At 38.7% G+C, this 20,895-nt stretch overlaps 1 protein-coding gene and 1 long non-coding RNA gene across 3 annotated transcripts; one reads left to right on the top strand and one right to left on the bottom strand.

Annotated features, from left to right (window-relative positions):
• Positions 1-4,499: 4,499 nt before the first annotated feature.
• On the bottom strand, positions 4,500-20,870 carry clec3a (C-type lectin domain family 3 member A). Of its 2 annotated transcripts, none has more exons than XM_062961580.1 (3): positions 20,034-20,870; positions 10,142-10,225; positions 4,500-5,025 (listed from the first exon to the last, which is right to left on the bottom strand). In XM_062961580.1, exons 1-3 carry the CDS (start codon positions 20,035-20,037, stop codon positions 4,634-4,636), a joined length of 480 nt encoding a protein of 159 aa, XP_062817650.1. In that variant the 5' UTR covers positions 20,038-20,870; the 3' UTR covers positions 4,500-4,633. The 2 variants fall into 2 exon arrangements, with proteins under 2 accessions (XP_062817650.1, XP_003227106.1); XM_003227058.4 differs by lacking the exon at positions 20,034-20,870 and adding an exon at positions 12,345-12,475.
• Positions 5,023-13,261, top strand: LOC134293581 (uncharacterized). The gene is made up of 3 exons (XR_010000534.1): positions 5,023-6,212; positions 12,375-12,496; positions 13,135-13,261. It is a non-coding gene; the product is annotated as an uncharacterized LOC134293581 (long non-coding RNA).
• Positions 20,871-20,895: the final 25 nt, after the last annotated feature.

The following is a 20,895-nucleotide window of genomic DNA, read 5'->3' as shown; positions in this document are numbered from 1 at the left end:
GAGTCTTTGAAGTTCAATCTTGAGGTCCTGATAGCGGCTGAGTTTTTCCTGTTGTTTTTCGTCAATGCGACTGTCACCTGGGATGGCGACATCAATGATCCAAACCTTTTTCTTCTCCACAACTGTGATGTCTGGTGTGTTGTGTTCCAGAACTTTGTCAGTCTGAATTCGGAAGTCCCACAGTATCTTTGCGTGCTCATTTTCCAATACTTTTGCAGGTTTGTGATCCCACCAGTTCTTTGCTGCTGGGAGGTGGTACTTGAGGCATAAGTTCCAATGAATCATTTGGGCCACATTGTTGTGCCTCTGTTTGTAGTCTGTCTGTGCAATTTTATTATTATTATTATTATTATTATTATTATTTATTGCTCAGTGGCCAACTATAGTCCGGCCCTCCAACGGTCCAAAGGATTGTGAACTGGCCCCCCCGTTTAAAAAGTTTGGGGACCCCTGCTCTAGGCAGCAAGGATTGAACTTTTTATGGATTTAATTTTCGACAATGTTGCTACCATAAGTACAGTATGTTGCAATGTTTTGGTGCTAAATTCATAAATAAAGTACTTGCTACATAACATTACCATGTACTGAACTGCTTTTTTCTGTCGATTTGTTGTAAAACATGATGTTTTTGATGCTTAATTTGTAAAATCATATTGTAATTTGTTGTTTAATAGGCATTTCCTTAATCCTTCCTTATTATCCAACATATTCGCTTATCCAACGTTCTGCCGGCCCGTTTGTGTTGGATAAGCGAGACTCCACTGTACTTGTATCCCGCCCTTCTCACCCAATAGGGGACTCGGGGCGGCTTACAATCAAACACATATATAAAAATAATACAGTTCATTCAATCGATTAAAATCAAATACATTAAACCAGGGGTCCTCAAACTTTTAAAGCAGCGGGCAAGTCCACAATCCTTCAGACTGTTGAGGGGCCGAATTATCATTTGAAAAAAAAATACAAACAAATTCCTATGCATACTGCACATGTCTTATTTGTAGTACAACAACAACAATGAAAGAACAATACATATTTAAAAATGAAAACAATTTTAACCAATATAAACCTATTAGGATTTCAATGGAAAGTGTGGGTCTGCCACTGGCCAATGAGATAGTCAAGTTAATTAGGATTGTTGTTGTTGTTGTTGTTGTGTGCCTTCAAGTCATGTCAGACTTTGGCGGAGCCTAAGTCTAAAATTATTTATTTATTTACTGCATTTATTTACTACATTTATATCGCACCCTTCTCACCCCAAAGGGGACTCAGAGCAGCTGTATGTACATACAATATATTATATTATTAGCATAGCACAATATTAGCATTATATATTACTATATTGAACTATACCACTATACTATTATATAATATGTAATTAATAATTAATATTATTATATGGTATTACTATTAGTGTTATATTGTATAACATAAGATTATTATCAATATTATATGTATATACAATATATTATATTATTAAAACTGATATAAAAATATTATATTATAAAACTGAGGGCGGGGGCCAGGTAAATGACCTTAGAGGGCCGCATTCGGCCCCCGGGCCTTAGTTTGGGGACCCCTGCATTAAACATCCACAAAAATATACATATAGATATACAATTGACACATTTCGAGTCTAAAAACTGGGTCTGTCATTAAGTTCTAAAAAGCGTGGTAGTGATTAATGCTGCTGTTATTGCTCAAAAGCCTGGTCCCACAACCAGGTCTTAACTTTCCCGTGGAAAGATAGGAGGGAGGAAGCCTGTCATGTTTTTTTCCTGGCTTTCAAAGTAGCATGGCATCCAGGTAATGGGCCTACACTGCCTCCTGACAGCTGATTTTGGTAACAAAACTGCTACAGCAACACTGAGACATTTACTTGTGCTTTTAAAAATACCTTTATTAAAATGTGTAAAGTTTGCAGAGAGAAAAGGATTTACAAATGTTTTGATGTAAAACCCACATCCCATCACTATATGTTGATAGCAGACAGATACTATATTATTGAACAATGTACAGTTTAAACATCCAACAAGCATAGCAGAGGATTAGACTAGATGGCTCTTATGGTCTCTTTCAAGGCTATGGTTCTATGAAAGGCATCTTCAACTATTGTTTCCATAGGGACAGTGAAGTAAAGGAGTTTTAGCAATAATGCCAGCAATATACAGTAGAGTCTCACTTATCCAAGCCTCGCTTATCCAAGCTTCTGGATTATCCAAGCCATTTTTATAGTCAATGTTTTCAATACATCGTGATATTTTGGTGCTAAATTCGTAAATACAGTAATTACAACATAACATTACTGTGTATTGCACTACTTTTTCTGTCAAATTTGTTGTATAACATGATGTTTTGGTGCTTAATTTGTTAAATCTTAACCTTTCGCTTATCCAAGCTTCTGCCGGCCCGTTTAGCTTGGATAAATGAGACTCTACTGTAGCAGCAGTGTTTGCTCTATAATGAAATTGTATAATTTATTGCTAAAATGTGAGTTTGGGTAAGAAAAGTAGCAATAAATAATAACATTTATCTTAATTGTTTGCATCCTGATATTCAGGGAGACTTGCCATTTAGAGGCCTGGTGCTTAGATACACACATCAAATACACACATCCCTCATAATTCATTCCTTCTTGCAGTCCAGTATAACATCAGGGTTAGGACTATCCTTTGTGTAACAGGGATACCATCTTTGATCAAATACAACAAATACCACAACACACTCTAGTTTAGCTGCTTCATTGCCAATGTAAGTGAGGTGACTCTTGCTCAAAACTGAGCATTGATCGTTTTGCATCCTATGGTACTTTGGACGCATCATTATTTACAATTGAAGGGGAATAAATTAATCGAAGAAATGTATACTTTATGGGAAAAGGTTCATAAGAACTTGCAATTTAAGTCAACAGCAAGGATTAGCTAGAGCCAGCATAGGCAAACGTTGGCCTTCCAGGTATTTCGAATTCCCACAATTCCTAACAGCCTACCATACAGCTATGTACTTGAAGGTAGGATTCCACTGTAACTGAAGAACATGGTGACTATTCCATACCAAGTATTAATATGGGGTCGTTGAAAGTCATCAAGAAGAAGTTGGACAGGTAATTCTTCATTTCCTGCATCGAGCCAAGTGCTCGATATGGGGCGTAAAAGGACCCTTTCAATGCTATGATTCTGTTAAAAGCCACGGATGAGCATTCAGAATGATACTTACATTCCAGACAGTCATGTTCAATGCCTGTATTGTGGCTGTTTCAGAAAAAAATTCTGTGAGATTAGAAATGAAGCCCAAAAGCAGATAACAATTTCAATCTTATTTGGATTGAAACTGGTGAAATTTGCATTCAACTAAGAATAATGTAATTGGGTTGCATAGTATTCAAGTACAGTAGAGTCTCACTTATCCAACATAAACGGGCTGGCAGAACGTTGGATAAGCGATTATGTTGGATAATAAGGAGGGATTAAGGAAAAGCCTATTAAACTCAAATTAGGTTATGATTTTACAAATTAACCACCAAAACATCATGTTATACAACAAATTTGACAGAAAAAGTAGTTCAATTCGCAGTAATGCTATGTAGTAATTACTGTATTTATGAATTTAGCACCAAAATATCACGATGAATTGAAAACATTGACTACAAAAATGTGTTGGATAATCCAGAACGTTGGATAAGTGAGACTCTACTGTATACCTCAGCCATCATTGACTCCTCCACCTTGTGTGACTGTGGAGCTGAACAAACAACTCAGCATATGTATGCTTGCCCACAATGCCCTGCCTCATGCACGGAGGAGGAGTTGTTTAAAGCTACAGACAATGCGGTTGCTGTTGCCCGCTTTTGGTCCAAAACTATTTAGTTGCTTGTGATTTCTTCTTCTTCTTCTTCTTCTTTTTAATTTCCATTATTTGAAATGTATTTGTTGTACAATGCTTTTGACACGAAATAAATAAATTGGTTATTGACAAATTTCCCTATAATTGCAGTGAGTAGGACCATGAGAAGAACAATTAAGAGTTTGGAATTTCTAGTAGAGTGGGTCTTTGTCAGTGAACAGATTGAAAGTCTTGGCTAAGGTGAGACTGACCTGAATTTAGGAGAGATAAAGACATAGATCCTGATTAGGCAAGATGGGAGTAGATAAAGGAAATCGTGAAACTGGAAGGACCAAGGAACTATGGACTTATTTACCTGGATGCATTTGGCTTGTATGCAAAGATTTGATAAGGACATGGAAGGACACGGACTAATCAGAATGCAGATGGTTGAAGCAAAATGTATAAATATGGTTTATAAATTTGATTTCTGAATGAAGGCTTATAGTTTTCCAAAGAGATTTCTAAAATTCTATATAACGTCTACCTGCCAGTTCTGGCATCCACAGCACCTGTTTACCATTTTGCCTGCTAAGCCACTAGCCACCTTCCCTGGTCACTGAATGTTCATATTGAGGGTATGTTGGAGGCTGATAAACCCTGGAGAATGCTGGATGTTTTCCTTTTCAATGACAAAAAAAGAAAGAAAATACATATGCTGCTGTTATACTGGTGTACATCATTAACAGAATGCCAGACATTGTGTCTTCCCAGAGGAAGGTAGGAAGCTGTCTACAAGTAGCAAATGAGCTTATGGGATAAGAAATTCACACACATATCGTTTGACAGTACGGCAGACTTCATCGACCCATTTTCCTTGAGCTGAGTGGGAGAACGAGACACAGTTTTCCCGTTTCCCTCCATTGGGTTGTGATCGGTCCCAGTTGAAGTAGTTGAGTACCATTCCGTTGACATCAACAAATTTCCCCTCATTTACCATATCTGTGACACCCAGCCAAAAATCTCCCACATTTGGCAAACTCTTCTTGGTGTAATCTCGAAGGGCATTAGTTTCATCACCACTTCTAGGGATGGCAAGAGTCCCTCCCTTGGCTATGCAGTCTTCATTTGCTTCATGAAAATGTTTGGCACCATCAGATGCCAAGTAACATTTCTTATGCACCTTTGTTCCACGAAGACAGACTGTGAATGGAAGAGGATGGACACAGTTACATTTTGCTTCAGTTCTTACCATTACTCAAAACTGGATCTGTCATTGCCTATGATAGGGTTTAGAATGAAGGGGATTGTGATATTGGATGCTCATAGTCTGAAGACCAGTTTCCAACAAAGACCAAACACAGGAATTGTCAGAGTAATTCGCAGCGTAGCAGCAGTTGTATGTTGTCAATGGAGCGCAGAACAAAGAAACGTCAGAAACGATGTTAAAAAGTATATACAAAACTTTACTTTACAAAACAAAACAGAATTGCAGACGAACACAGGCTTTGCTTTCACTCTAGGCAGACACAAATTCAGAACAGAGCAAGATCTCAACTGATGCAATCAGTAATGTACAAACACACTTGAGTCTGGATACTCCCCAGACACATCAAGGTCAATACAGCTTCTCAGTCATTAACTCTTTACAGACTAGAGGAAGGATGAGGGGAAAAAACATGGCAGCACCTTTCAGACTAATTTTTAATTTTTTTGCAGAAATGTTTATAAATATTAGCATACTCTTTTCAGATGTAGTACCAAGTAGTATTAAGTCTCTCGTACAAAGTATATTTTATACAGCTGTGGGAGTAGAGTAGAATGTAATAGGATCCAGAAAAATGCAAATCATGACTCTTGTCCTAAAAATGGAAAGGGCTGGACAATAGAGTTGTGCATGGATTCAGTTTCCTTTGGTACCTCCGGGAGCCCGTAACAATAAGGTCCCTCCCGGTATGAAAACAAGTGGGAGCCAGTCTCAGCTCCTCCTCCCGTATTCGGCACCACAGTAGAATCTTTTTTATTTTCCTTTATTTTCCTGATTCTTTTTATTTAGTGGGACTGACTGGGAGTTGGGGATCTGAGAGACGGTAGATGGGGTGCGCATGCATTTAGGGAAAGGAAAAGCTCCCAGGGGAAAGGGGAGCCTTGTAAGTTCCCCATTGTCGTCAATCAGTCGAAAAGATTCTTCTTTTTTTTCCGGATGCAGAATGAAAATGCCAATTCGACAGCACATCCATTTTTGGGAGGTGCTGAAAACTGAATATTGGGAGGCTTCCGGTATCTGGCAAGCAGAAATGGAAAGTGATTCACCCGAAATGCACAAGCCTACTGGATAAACCTGAAATGCTCATTGCTGAAATTTATAAGTACAACTACAAGTTAAAGAGGTGAGCAGAAATGCTTTAAACATGAAACTAGGTATGTATGTAGCTGACTGGAATGAAATCTAAGTAAATATCGTGTATTAGGAATACAGTGTTCCCTCACTTATCACTGGGGTTAGGTTCCAGGATCCTTCCAGGAAGGATTCCAGAACTGCAGAGACTCTGAGTCGGTTTGCCTTTAAGCCAATCAAATCCTTTTAGGACTCCAGAGACTTATATCCTCTTGTTTGATTTATAATACTGAGTAAGATACTTTTGGGTTATATACCATAGGATTGAGCATTAATTCTGTGAATGTAATATGTATATGATGCTCTAATATACATATTGTGTACTACTTATGTTTTGAACCATTATTGTGTTTTGTATAGCTCATTACATTGTTTAGAATAGACATCTGTGTTTATCCAATAGTAATATAATATTTTCCCCAGAATTTTGATTCTCCTATGAAGTTGTGCCCTCTCCTATAGAGGTAGTCCCCATGTTGTGAACAAGATAGGTTCTGTAGGTTTGTTCTTAAGTTGAATTTGTATGTAAGACAGAACAGATACATTTTTATAGTGTAACTCCAGATGTGTGTGTGTGTTTTCATTCTTTGGATAGCATAGGGAAGGGTTAACACCCCTGTGGTGTTTGTTTTGCTGTCTGTGTCCCTGTTTAGAAGATTTCACCTCACCCTCTGTCCCTGTGAAAATTGGATTTAGAAAAAAAAATGCTTGTTGTGGAAATAAGGATTAGTGAGAAAGCTTCAATTGAGACCCCTTTTCTCCATGATAAAAACTCTCCCAGGAGTGAATTTTCCTTCTAGAGGTAGATTTCTCTCGCTTCCTGTTGTTTCAACCCCCTTCTTAACTGTGGGTCATTTGTAAGTCGGAGGTTTGTAACTCGGGGACTGCCTGTACTGTTTAGTTTTTCTTTCAGTTTAGACATTCCATTTGGAATAAAACCTTTTTATCCAGACAGGCTTTTAATGAAGAAGGTGTTTAAGATCTACTCAGGGGTGCTGTGGTTTTAACTAAAACATGTTTTGATGGATTTAACAATTTTTTTTTACTGCTGTTTGTGTTTAATTCTGTTTTAATTTTTGTATATTTGTATATTTTAAATTCTGTGCTAATAATTTTATGTCAAACTGCTTTGAGTCCTCTTTGGGGAGTTAAAGTGGGATATAAATAAACATTATTATTATTATTATTATTATTATTATTATTATTATTATTATTATTATTATTTGGCCTGTGATTTTTTTCAGCTGTTTTGTTTTGGGAATTCCAGGAGAAGGGGTGGAGGAGGTGCGAAGCTAAAAATTACTAGGGGACTGTTATTTGTACTACCATATTTCCACTTGGAAAAAAACTCAGCCCCTTCTGCCTCGCCACACTGATTTCAAGACACCCAGCAAGGAAAAATGGATGTTTATATTGACAACAGGCAGGTCTGAACTCTCCGGAAATAGGTGTATACTTGGCTTTGGACCACAGATGGGGATATGAAGGCCTTTTCATTACTTTGAGCTATAAAGTGCCAAAGTAAAGCTAGGTGTGCATGAGGTCAACCCAATGCTTAGCAAACAAATATTGCATAAGGTATTTTAAAGTGCTGTTCCAAATGTGATCCAAACAAGCTTGGGCAGGTTACTTTTGGGCTTCAACTCTCAGAATTCCCTTATCTTGTATTCCAAAAATTGACCCACTGTGCTTTGCACTAGATTGTTACTAAAATGCAGTAATAATATTTAAACCTGCCTGGTTTAAATCGATGTAAACATCAACATACATATCAAACAGTAAAGAATATGAAAAACATAAGTTGAGGCATTAAAAACCATTTAAAAATAGAGTTAAACAGTGTTACGTATCAGAGTTCAAAACAGTATTAGATATATGTATATTTAAATGGAAACAGAACTTGGCAATATTGCCGTTTGGATTACTGCTTCCAGAATTGCTCAGCCAGCATCCTTTGTTACAGTAGAGTCTCACTTATCCAAGCTAAATGGGCCGGCAGAAGCTTGGGTAAGCAAACAACTTGGATAATAAGGAGGGATTAAGGAAAAGACTATTAAACAACAAATTAGGTTATGATTTTACTAATTAAGCACCAAAACTTCATGTTATACAACACATTTGACAGAAAAAGTAGTTCAATACGCAGTAATGTTATGTTGTAATTACTGTATTTATGAATGTAACACCAAAATATCATGATATATTGAAAACATTGACTACAAAAATGGCTTGGATTATCCAGAGACTTGGATAAGTGAGACTCTACTGTATTTGCCATTAGGTAAAGGTTTCCCCTTGACATTAAGTCTAGTCGACTCCGACTTTCGGGGACGGTGCTAATCTCCATTTCTAATCCGAAAAGCCTATGTTGTCCATAGATGCCTCCTAGGTTATGTGGCCGGCATGACTGCATGGAGCGCCACTACCTTCCCGCTGAAGCAGTACCTATTGATCTACACACATTTGCTTTTTTTCGAACTGCTCTATTGGCAGAAGCTGGGGCTAATGACAGGAGCTCACCCCGTCCTGTGGATTCAAAGCACCGATCTTCTGATCAGCAATCTTCTGATTTACCCGCTGTGCCATTGTGCTGCCATTAAGTTAACTTAAACTTGTGATTCTATGAACAAGTGATTTCTGACATCCATAAACATCAACTGCTTTAAACAGGTTCTGCAATTTCAGGACAACCATGACGTTCTTCACTGAATCAATCCACCTGTAAAACACAGCCTTCTTCTTTTCCTACTGTCTTCCCCTTTCCTGAGTATTATTACCTGTAATAAAGTATGAGTTTTGTATTCATGTTTGTTGTGTTTAACTATGTGCTTGTGGATTGGTTGGGTAGGTGTGAGACGGCGGCAGCCATTTAGTGGCTCTTCTCTGAGGCAGTTGCTATGGAGATGTGGGCAGAGCCATCTGCCGAGGGGAGGAGAAGTGAAGAGGTTTTTAAAAGTGAAGCCTCAGTCTGTGCTCTGATGAGGCACAGGGAAGATTGACTCCAGGTTGATGGGAACAAGGAGACTCAATTGTTCATTTTGAGTCGGTTTCAAATAAATTTGGTGACTTATTTAATTTAGTCTTTGTCCTAGAAAGGCACAGAGAATCTGTGATAGTATATCACAGGGGTGACTGTGGTTTGAAGTCACTGGATAGTCCAAGTTTCAGACTTTGGGAACCAATCCCAGCTGGACTCACAGAGATCCATTGAAGTAACAGTTTAGAAAGGAGCAGAGGAAGAAGTTTTAACTACTTTAAGTAAAAGAAGTGATACTTTAGAGAGTTTGATTCATCTCATTCTAGTATTGTAACTGTTAATAAGAATACCTCTAAGTGAAACATCTTTTGTAACCACCAAGCTTGTGCCTGAATTAACTTGATATTGTTCTTTTTACATCAAAGCCTCTGTCATCTATAGACTCCCTCAGCACAATTGAACTACCATTTTAACACCGAGCTATTGGGTGGTTGAGCACTTTCATAATCTAAAGGTGTCTCCACACAGTGGTGGCTGCATTTCCACTAATCGGTAGCAGTTATCTTTTATTATTTGGGACATCTATTCGTTATTAATTGGGTCTTCTACGCTACCCACTTTTACATTACCTTTACCAGAGAGACAGGTCTCTACATGGCATTTCCCAAATTTAATGACCTTAGTTTTGTGATTTTCACTAAAGTGAGAGTCAGGTATGATTTCTTCCAAGACATATTCATTTATCTTTTAAACAGTCCACAGTATCTGTTTAGCTCAACATTATCATGTGATAACATTGCCCCAGTTTATCCACCATTACAGCCATTAGTTCTTCTTTACAAATAGTCTTCTAACCACTGCTATACTGGGCAACAGAAAAATGGCATTTTCATTTATAACTTCCTTTTCTTGTAGGAATAAATTATTTAAAAACCCAGACTTACCTGTCTGTAGTGCTTGCATTTCTTTCAAGGAGTTTACCTCTTGCCAAAGCTTGTCAATTTGAGTCTTTAGGTCACCATTTTTTTCTTAAATAAGTAAATGTTGACAATATATTAGTATGTCTACTAGGCCTGTGCGATCAGTGAAAAAAAAATTTCAATATTAATTACTAAATTGGGGGAAGGGACGCAGCGGCAAAATAGCAAGGGTTTTTTATTGTAACTGAAATGACATAACAACATTTTCGTTACTTTTTTGTTATGTAATTGTACAAGTGGGGAAGCTTCCGGCGCTCTTTTCTCCCTCATTTTTAGAGCTATTGGGATGAAACTTCCTACAATTGTAGAACGCATTTACCACCGTTACCCCTCCCCCCAAGTTTCAGAATGTTTCACACGTCTACTGATGGTTGAGATTTTAAAAAGTTTCTATGAACAATATATTATTTTAAACTACAAGAGCGATCTCCTTGAATTTCTGTTTTCAATGATACAACATAACCAGGGCATCACTAATCCCAAGTTTCAGAAAGACACAGCTGTATAAAATGCACATTAAAGTGGATTATATGGCAGTATGGACTAAAGATAATCCAGTTTAAAGCAGATAATATAAGATTATAAATGGGTAATATAGCTGTGTGGAAAGGCCTTGAGTCTACACTGCCATATAATCCAGTTAAAATCAGATAATCTGTATTTTATAGGCAGTGTGGAAGAGGCCTGATTGAAGCGGCCCTGGGCGCCATTAAATGGCTGAGTGGGTTGCTAGGAGACAACTGGGCGGAGTTTAGCCTTCTAACTGGCAGCAATGGGAAAGAAACAATTAATCCTCTCCCTCTAAGTAGGACTTTATTTTTCGTGTTTTTTTGATGAACGGGGATGACCATGTTTTTTGTGGTCAGGTTTTGTGGGTTTTGGGTGTGTAGTTTCGCTGTTTGGGTAACTCCAATTGATTCATCCAATGGGGCAACTGCCACTTAATTTGGGGAGACCAACTTATTTCTGAGCAGCCAAGTAATGAATTGGAAAGTCTAAAGAAGTTAATTCATTCGTTTTCCACATGAAAGCACATGATGTAATGGTGCCCCAATATGCTGCAAAGATTGATAGTAGTTCAAAAACTTCTGGAGGGCAAATTTACTTATTTTGAAACTTTCTGGAATGTTGCTGAAGGATTTTTAGAGCAAATCAGTACACACCACAATGATAATCTGAGAGTAAGAATCCTAGTAAAAAGGTAAAGGTTTTCCCCTGACGTTAAGTCGAGTTGTGACCAACTCTAGGGGTTGGTGCTCATCTCAATTTCTAAGCCGAAGAGCCAACGTTGTCCATAGACATCTCCAGGTCATGTGACCGGCATGACTGCATGGAGCGCTGTTACCTTCCCGCCATCAGTACCTATTATTCTACTCACATTTGCATGTTTTCGAACTGCTAGGTTGGCAGGAGCTGGGGCTAACAGCGGGCGCTCATTCCGCTCCCGAGATTTGAACCTGGGACCTTTTGGTCCGCAAGTTCTGCAGCTCAGCGCTTTAACACACTGTGCCTACCGTGATTGTTTTTTTATTGGGAAATGTTCTTATGGGAAATTATTTTCTAAAACTACAGTAGAGTCTCACTTATCCAACATAAACGGGCCGGCAGAACGTTGGATAAGCAAATATATTGGATAATAAGGAGAGATTAAGAAAAAGCCTATTAAACATCAAAATAGGTTATGATTTTACAAATTAAGTACCAAAACATCATGTTATACAACAAATTTGACAGAAAAAGTAGTTCATTACACATTAATGCTACATAGTAATTACTGTATTTACAAATTTAGACCCAAAATATCACGATGTATTGAAAACATTGACTACAAAAATGCGTTGGATAATCCAGAACGTTGGATAAGCGAGTGTTGGATAAGTGAGACTCTACTGTATATGAAAAATGCACACAGTAACACTGCTGGAGCTGAGTAAGTCTTAGCATCCAGGAACTCTGTACTGTATACCAATTTGCCTTCCACAATGAAGAAGAACTGAGATATAAATCCAATTTAAAAACAAACAGAATTATCCAACTCAGAGGAAGCAATGTACCAAAAAATAAATACTTGTAGCAAATAAGTTTGTCTTGGATATAATCAAATACCATATCACATATTAGTTTAAAAAGAAAATCAGTAGTTGTAACATCTTTGCTCATTGCTTACCTTTCACCCTCCTTTTACTGTGTTTTCTAGCTTTGGAAGACTGGCCAACGATCTGATCCAGCAAAAGTATAGCCACAAAAAGGAGAATCAGACATCCTTTTTGTGCCATAGCTTTCTTCGGAGTGTGAGTAAGCGTTCTTCAAGACTAGCTGGTGAGTGCTTCATAGAACCACATCCTGGTAGAACTGACAGTGTTGAAGTGAAGGCAGGGGCGCTCTCTCATTGGCCGAGATGTGTAGTGAGACCAAAGTGTAGTGAAAAAATTGGCTACGCACCTTGTTTATGTACTGAATGAACTCCTTCAGCAGGCTTCATCACAAGGTGCTCTCTTGTTCTCTGGGCTTTTAAAAAATCTTCCAGACTTGTATTTCCTGTTAGTTCTAACCAACCAAATGTTTCAGGCGCACAATCCAATGTGAAATATAAGTACTCGGATGAAATTCCTATAGAGTTCTGTGCTTCTTTGTGTGTAACATTTATAATACAGATTCATATGCTCATGGGAATGGTTATGTTTATAAGGGCTGGTCTATAGTTTTCCCAACAGAAAAATGCCAGTGATGCCATTGTTTGAGTATTGGACTCAGATTGTAGAAAACCAGGGTTGAAAGTACTGCTTGGCCATGAAAACCCATTGGGTGACCTTTGGCAAGTCACATTATCGTAACCATCAGAGGAAAGCAATGGCAAGCTGTTATTGAAAACCAAATCCACAATTATGAATTATGATCCGCAACTCCGTTGGAACATACAGTGAGCTCACATTGTCTTCTCCATTTGTCCTATACAGGCAGTTTCTGAATTATAAACATCCAACTTACAAACAAATCATAGTTAAGAATGGGGGTGAGACAACAGGAAGAGACAGAAATCTACCCCTTGGAAGGGAAATTCACTTCTGGAAGAGTTATTATCATGGGGAAAAGGTGTCCCACCTGAAGCTTTATCACCAATTCTTGTTTCCACAACAAGCCACTTTCTGGAACCATTGTATTGAACAAAGGTGAGACATCAAAACTCATTTCAGTCTATCGCTTGTCCCAATCCATTCCTTTTTGATAGCTCCTCATTCCTGTGTGGATCAGTAAATGGATACAATCTTCAAAATAATCCAATGACCATTTATTAAAGTTTCCTGCCATAGTGGGGATCGGCCAGCGATTGTGTCAGATGGGTCTCTGAATCAACCAGGGAATGGATCCTAGCCGGACACTTTCTGGACCAATCAGAATCTAGCATGGTAGCTTCGAATAGCTGCCAAAATGCAAGAAATCTGCCTATGTATTTGCCATTGCAGTATGGAGTTCCATCTCCGTTGACATCATCTTTGGCCATTGAGGACAAAGCCTCTGATTTTGCCTTCAATGCATCTGTGTCTCACTTGATCTTCTGGAAAGTGACACGGCAGGGCCATGAACCTGTGATTCTTGTACTGTACTTACTATATATACTCGAGTATAAGCCTAGTTTTTCAGCCCTTTTTTAGGACTGAAAAAACCTCCTCGGCTTATACTCGGGTGAGGGTCCTGGTGGGCTTATATTCAGGTTGACTTATGCTCAAATATATATGGTATATTTATTATTTTTCTCTATTATTATTGGATTGGATGAACATCCTTCTGGAGTGCCAGATCGCCCATGTGGTCCCTTACAATCCTAAGATTCCATGATGGTATCATCTATGATTCCATGATTAGAAAAACTGGTGTAGTTCCACTAAAGTGATCCATAAGGATAGAAATGACATAAATTTCATGGCAAACTGTTTTGGTGCTAAAAATAAATCCTTGTTATGATTATATTTCTGGAATGAAGTAAACAACATGGAACGCTGCAATTTTCTGCAGTGGCTTGGCTCTCCAAGGATCATCCACAAAGCATCCCTTGTGCTGCCTTGTAACGGCACCGGAGAGACTGGTGGTTGCTAAAAAGAGCATATTAGCCTTGCTCAATAAACTTGAGCCTTCTAAGTCTGAGAAAATGCACATTATTACTTTCAAAGATCATATAGTATGCCCCAGGCCTGTAGCGAGGGGGTGGTTTTAGGGGTTCAACCCCCCCCCCCGAAATTTTTCAAGTTATAAAAAAAATCTCGTTTACTCATGAATTTTAACTGGTTAACCAAATCCCCATGCTAAGTCTATGAGATGCAAAACATTAAGAGTCCCTCCAGGCACTATCTCAAGCAGATATTGACAGGTTTGTAGCGGGGAGGGGTATGTGCTAGGGGTTCAACCCCCCCCCCCCCCCCCCGAAATTTTCAAAACCCCTCCCGAAATTTTTTTCTGGCTACGGCCCTGGCATGCCCCATTAACAAAATAGATGTGATGGCCCAACCTCCAGTTCTATACATTTTTAAAAGCATGCAGGGGATAGCTAGTAAGACAGATTTTCTGATCTTCCACCACCCCACTCCATTGATTTGCAATTTATGCATGCATGATAAGGGATTCTGAAAGCAGCCGGGCTGTGGCGCAGGCTGGTGAGCAGCCAGCTGAAATAAATCACTCTGACCAAGAGGTTATGAGTTCGAGGCTAGCCCATGGCGGGGTGAGCACCCGACAATTAAAAATAAAAAATAGCCCCTGCTCATTGCTGACCTAGCAACCCGAAAGATAGTTGCATCTATCAAGTAAGAAATTAAGGTACCACCTATACAGTGGGGAGGCTTATTTAACTAATTTACGACTCCATAAAAATCATCCAGCACCATTGGAATAATGAAGCAGCTGCTCCCCCTGTGGCCGGAATCAAACATCCCCTCAGGAGGAGGTTAAATTGCCTCTGCGTCTGTGTCTGTCTTTGTTCTATGTGTATATGGCATTGAATGTTTGCTTTATATGTATATACAATGTGATCTGCCCTGAGTCCCCTTTGGGGTGAGAAGGGCGGAATATAAATACGGTAAATAAATAAATAAATAAATTTACCTTCTCTGTTGGAAGCAGGTACATATAACTACAATAGTAATTGTAAACAACGCCTTTAAACACTGGGCAAAGTGCTAGAACATAAACTGACATAAATCAGACACGGAATTAGAATTCACTAAAAAGTTCTGCAGAACATTTCCATCTTCCGTCTTTTGTGTACCCCACAATCTAATGGTTGTTTGCAATATCACCCCTTGTCACTCTCTTTCTGAGCCCAGCTTAGACATCTGGCATTTCTCATTCCGTATATTATATAATAAACATCTTTGTTGTAAGATTTTGAGCAGCATACATTGGGTCAATATTGTGGTACAGCGTGTTGGAAGTAAAGATAGATGCAACATGGTGCATAAGCTCCTGTCATGCTTTTCTCTCTTGCCAAAGTGTGCACCTTGCTTTAAAGCATCTTTCTCTTTACCGATGAGAGCCTTTAGTGATCATTCCAGGCACCAGACTCCATATTTGCTAATGCAGGAAACCTATTTTGGGATGTTTTGGCAGGCATCAAGTTGACCGGATTAGCTTTGGCCAAATCCTCCCCTCTCAGCATGACCTATTTTACCTGGAGATAATAAAATGAGATTTGCCTGTGTGGTATGAGCTTTGAAACTGATCAATGTCCAAGTGTGGCCGATTTGGTCCAGACCTCTAAATCTCATCCCTTTTATGTTTTTTCTTTTCTCTGTTTCTTTTGATTAATTGGGATCCTGGCAATTGCTTCCAATTCTGAACACCTCTTACTGTTAAGACGCTGCTTCTAATGTTGAGTTGAAATTCAACATTTTAAATATTATCAAATACTTAAAACCATTACACCTAATCCTGTCTTTCAGGGCATCAAAGAACATATCTTCACATTTGATATCATAACTGGATCCTAGGCTCACCTTGAATCCTTTGCTGGCTTTTCCCACAATATTCACTGATTTCTGGTGAACATGGTGGATTTTCTTACTTTATTTTGACTTTGCCCCACTTTTGGCAAAGTTAGGGGTTACTCCAGAGCAGGCATCCCCAAACTGACCCTAAACTTTAGACTTAGGGTTGCCCTAAGTCTGAAACAACTTGGAGGCACACAACAACAACAATCCTAATTAACTTGATTATCTCATCCGCTAAAGCAGGCCCACACTTCCCATTGAAATACTGGTCAGTTTATGTTGGTTTAAATTGTTATTCGTTTTAAATATTGTAATGTTCTTTCTCTCTCTCTTTTTTTGCACTACACATAAGATAAGTGCAGTGGGCATAGGAATTTTTTCATTAAAAAAACCCCCAATAGTCCAATATGGAAGTGATTTCAGTCCATGTGTCAAAGCTGTGCTTTCTTCTAAGACCAGAGGGGAAAAGATCGGAGTGTCTAAATGGGAAAAGGAGAGGTAACAAATAGGACTGAATAAGTGTTGTGCCACATATGGGATGCGTATGATTTTTTCATCAGTTTAGACCAGGGGTCCTCAAACTTTTAAAGCAGAAGGCTGGTCCACAAGCCTTCAGACTGTAGAGGGGCCGAATTATCATTTGGAAAAAAACCGAACTAATTCCTGTGCACACTGCACATGTCTTATTTGTAGTGCAAAACAACAACAACAATGAAAGAACAATACAATATTTAAAAATGAAAACAGTTGTAACCAACATAAACCTATCAGGATTTCAATGGGAAGTGTGGGCCTGCTTCTGGCCAATGAGATAGTCAAGTTAATTAGGATGGTTGTTGTTGTGTGCCTTCAAGTCCTTTCAGACTTTGGGCGAGCCTAAGTCTAAAATTATTTATTTATTCATTTACTACATATATTTATTACATTGATATCCTGCCCTTCTCACCCCAAAGGGGACTCAGAGCAGCTGTATGTACATACAATATATTATATTATTAGCATAGCACAATATAGTATTATATATTACTATATTGAACTATACCACTATACTGTAATATTATATGTAACTAGCTGTGCCCGGCCACGCGTTGCTGTGGCAAAGTGGTGGTGGTATTGGTTAAAAATTGTTGTGTAATTTTTATTTGACGTTATTTGCAATTTTTTATTAATTTTATTGTAAATTATATTTTTACTTATTATATTTTATTATTTTCTTGTATTATTTTTAGTTATTTTCTGTTATTATGGTATTTTATTGTATTAATTTTTAGTGTTTTTTATTATTTTTTATTGGGTTGCTAGGAGACCAAGTTGGAGGAGCTTAGCCTTCTAACTGGCAGCAATGGGATAAAAGCAATTATTCCTCTCTCTCTAATTAGGACTTTATTTTTCTTTTCTTTTTGTTGTATCAACCTAGAGGCGTGGATGATGGGTTGTGTTGTCAAATTTTGAGGTTGGGGGGCCTGTAGTTTTGTTGTTTTGTGGGTCGCCGTGATGCCATCACTCTTTTATATATATAGATATATAACATATAAATAATATTATTATATGGTATTATTATTAGTATTATATTGTATAACATGATAATATTATTATCAATATTATATGTATATACAATATGTTATATTATTAAAAATGATATAAAAATATTATGTTATAAAACTGAGGGCAGGGGCCAGGTAAATGACCTTGGAGGGTCATCCAGCCCCTGGGCCTTAGTTTGGGAACCCCTGGTTTAGACAAGTCCCTGCAATAATCCAACCAGAACAGTTGTAGCTGTGATCTTCCTCCAGGTGGCAGCATGTGAAAGAAATAGAACCTGGTTGTGTTGCAGTTTGTCAAGTGTCTAGCTCCATATTTCATATAGAAAGCCTAACCTTTCTTTATTTTTAAATCCTAAATACCAGACCTATCATAATCAGGCATATTGCTTGGTTTGATAAGTTCAGAATTCTTTTGTATTAATATTGTTAGGAAAGAGCTTGGTTTGACTGGATTTCCATGGTATTTGGGCTACAAAGCATGAGCAGGTAGCAGCCAGAGGCAACATCTGCACATTTTGCAGCGTAGGAATTTTCCATTTCATACATCATTTGCTTTGCAAGCTGCTCAGCGATTCCATCAAAATGAGTTTCTTGCCATGTCAGCTGGAGCAAAGCAAAGATAAGAGAAAAATATTAATGTTGGAGTGAAAGTGTATACTTTTGTATGGTGTATGTGTGTGTATATGGAGTTTGAAAAGTCTGGCCAGGATCTAGTCAGATGTATAAGTCCTGCTGGGAATTTTAAATTAAAGGAAGGCATTTGTGTTACGCCTTCTAGTCATTCCTTTTTTTGTGTGTGAATAATTCTTATTTTATTTTTATAGTGAAGTATGATACATTGGAGCCTCTGGTGGCTCAGTGTGTTAAAGCACTGAGCTGCTGAACTTGCAGACTGAAAGGTCCCAGGTTCAAATCCGGGGAGCGGAGTGAGCGCCCGCTGTTAGCCCCAGCTTCTGCCAACCTAGCAGTTCGAAAACTTGCAAATGTGAGTAGATCAATAGGTACCGCTCCGGCGAGAAGGTAACGGCGCTCCATGCAGTCATGCCAGTGGCCACATGACCTTGGAGGTGTCTACGGACAACGCTGGCTCTTTGGCTTAGAAATGGAGATGAGCACCAACCCCCAGAGTCGGACACGACTGGACTTAACGTCAGGGGAAACCTTTACCTTTTTTATGATACATTGAAAGTGGTAGAATAATATATCAATAGAAAAGTGGAAAAGTATCAAGAGGAAAAGTAAACATGGAAAAAGAGATTAAAAAGTCATTCCTGACTACCACGGATTTAGTGACAAGATTTATTCAAAGGGGGGTTGCCATTGCCTTCCTCTGAGACAGTGTCCTCACTGCAAAATTATCGCAGTTAGGCATCACATTAACTGTCATGATCAATGCTATGGAATTCAGAGACTTGTAATTTTGTGAGCTATTTATCATTCTCTGTCACTGGGTTCTGGTACCAAAATGATCTACAAATCCCAGAATTCCATAGGGTGGAGCCAAGACAGTTAAAGTGGTGTCAAACTGAAATAACTATGCAATGTGGATGGAAGGTGAGAGGATATATATTGTATATACTCTAGTATAAGCCTAGTTTTTCAGCCCTTTTTTTAAGACTGAAAAAGCCCTCCTCGGCTTATACTCAGGTGAGGGTCCTGGTTGGCTCTGTTGCTGGCCTTGACCTTGACCCGATTATAAGCCGAGGGGGGCTTTTTCAGTCCTAAAAAAAGGGGGGCTGAAAAACTTCGCTTATACTTAAGTATATACAGTACTTAAGAATGTTTGATCTCTATGGCTTCTTTCTTTCTTTCGTTTGTTTGTTCGAAAAGATGATTTATCAGATGGACAGGAAAAGAGCACACATCTGTATATTGAACCACTGCAAAGAGACTCTGCAGTTGCATCCTATTTTTGGTTGTATTCCTCGAAGACAGAGAGAAGCCTTTTATCAAGACCTACTTTACATAGGCAACAGACAAAGGGAGCTTCCAAGGCTACTGGAAAGACTGATTAACGTGATCTTTGAAAGGAGGGTGAGAAAAAGATGCCTGCATTTTGCACTGATCAATACATGTGTTTTCTGGCATTTCCCCCAATTAGGTCTTTCTCCTCTGCATCCAAGATCTGACTTTAACTTGCCTAATGAGTCCTCGAATGCCAGCAACTGGAGCGTCATCGCTAGAAATCTCGACTATCCCTCGGGGATTAATGGACTAAGGGAGCTACAATTACCTTTTCACCGAAGACAGTCCTCCATCCGATGACAAATTGGCCACCACTAACTCATGAGTTATTACGTTCATCAGTAAAAAAAAACAAAAAAAACTTACCCATACTATAGAAATGGATCTTTGGGGTATTCAAGGTAGACTTCCCTTCTTTTTTTCCATCATAGAGGCCAAGGTAGCATTATGGATGAAGTGGACAACTTTGTGACTCACATCTCGACTTCAGCAAAATAATTGCTTCATGTCTCTTAATGAGCTATGCCGTATTATCACAGGATGTCTACGCCCTACACCACTGGAGAAATTATACTGTTTAGCCAGTATTGCATCACCTGACATCTGGCAGGAAGTAGCAGCCTGCAATGAAAGGACCAAGGCATTGACATCTCCGGCCCATCCTTTGTTCATATATCAGTCAGCAAGCCAATGCCTTAAATTAAGAAATAGCTTCCTAAGATCTACAGAGATACTCACAGGAACACCTCAGCAAGCAAGTGTCCAAAAGTGGCAGGTTAAAACCCAGAACCTTAATCAGTGGTACTAGATGAGAAACTCCCTCCTGGGCACACAGAAGACTGGGCAACTTGGAAGGCACCGAACAGACTGTGCTGTGGCACCACGAGATGCAGAGCCAACCTTAAGAAATGGGGCCACAAAGTGGAGTCCATGACATGTGAGTGTGGAGAAGAGCAAACCACAGACCACTTACTAAAATACAGTCTGAGCCTTTCCACATGCACAATGGAGGACCTTCTCAAAGCGACAGCAGAGGCACTCCAAGTGGCCAGCTTCTGGTCAAAGGACATTTAGTACAATGCCAAAGTTTTTAACTTTGTTTGTGGTTTTTCTATGCATTATAACTGTATTCTCAATTTGCTTCCAACACGATAAATAAATGTCAGTTTCATTCTTTCCTTTGGGATGCTTTGTGTATAAACATGCGGTTTGTCACAGTGTTTCCTTG

This window comes from Anolis carolinensis, unplaced genomic scaffold (genome assembly GCF_035594765.1).
Source record: "Anolis carolinensis isolate JA03-04 unplaced genomic scaffold, rAnoCar3.1.pri scaffold_9, whole genome shotgun sequence".
Lineage (NCBI taxonomy): Eukaryota > Metazoa > Chordata > Lepidosauria > Squamata > Dactyloidae > Anolis > Anolis carolinensis.
Note: the sequence above shows the minus strand (reverse complement) of the source record. Positions and strands in the feature narration are given on the sequence as shown.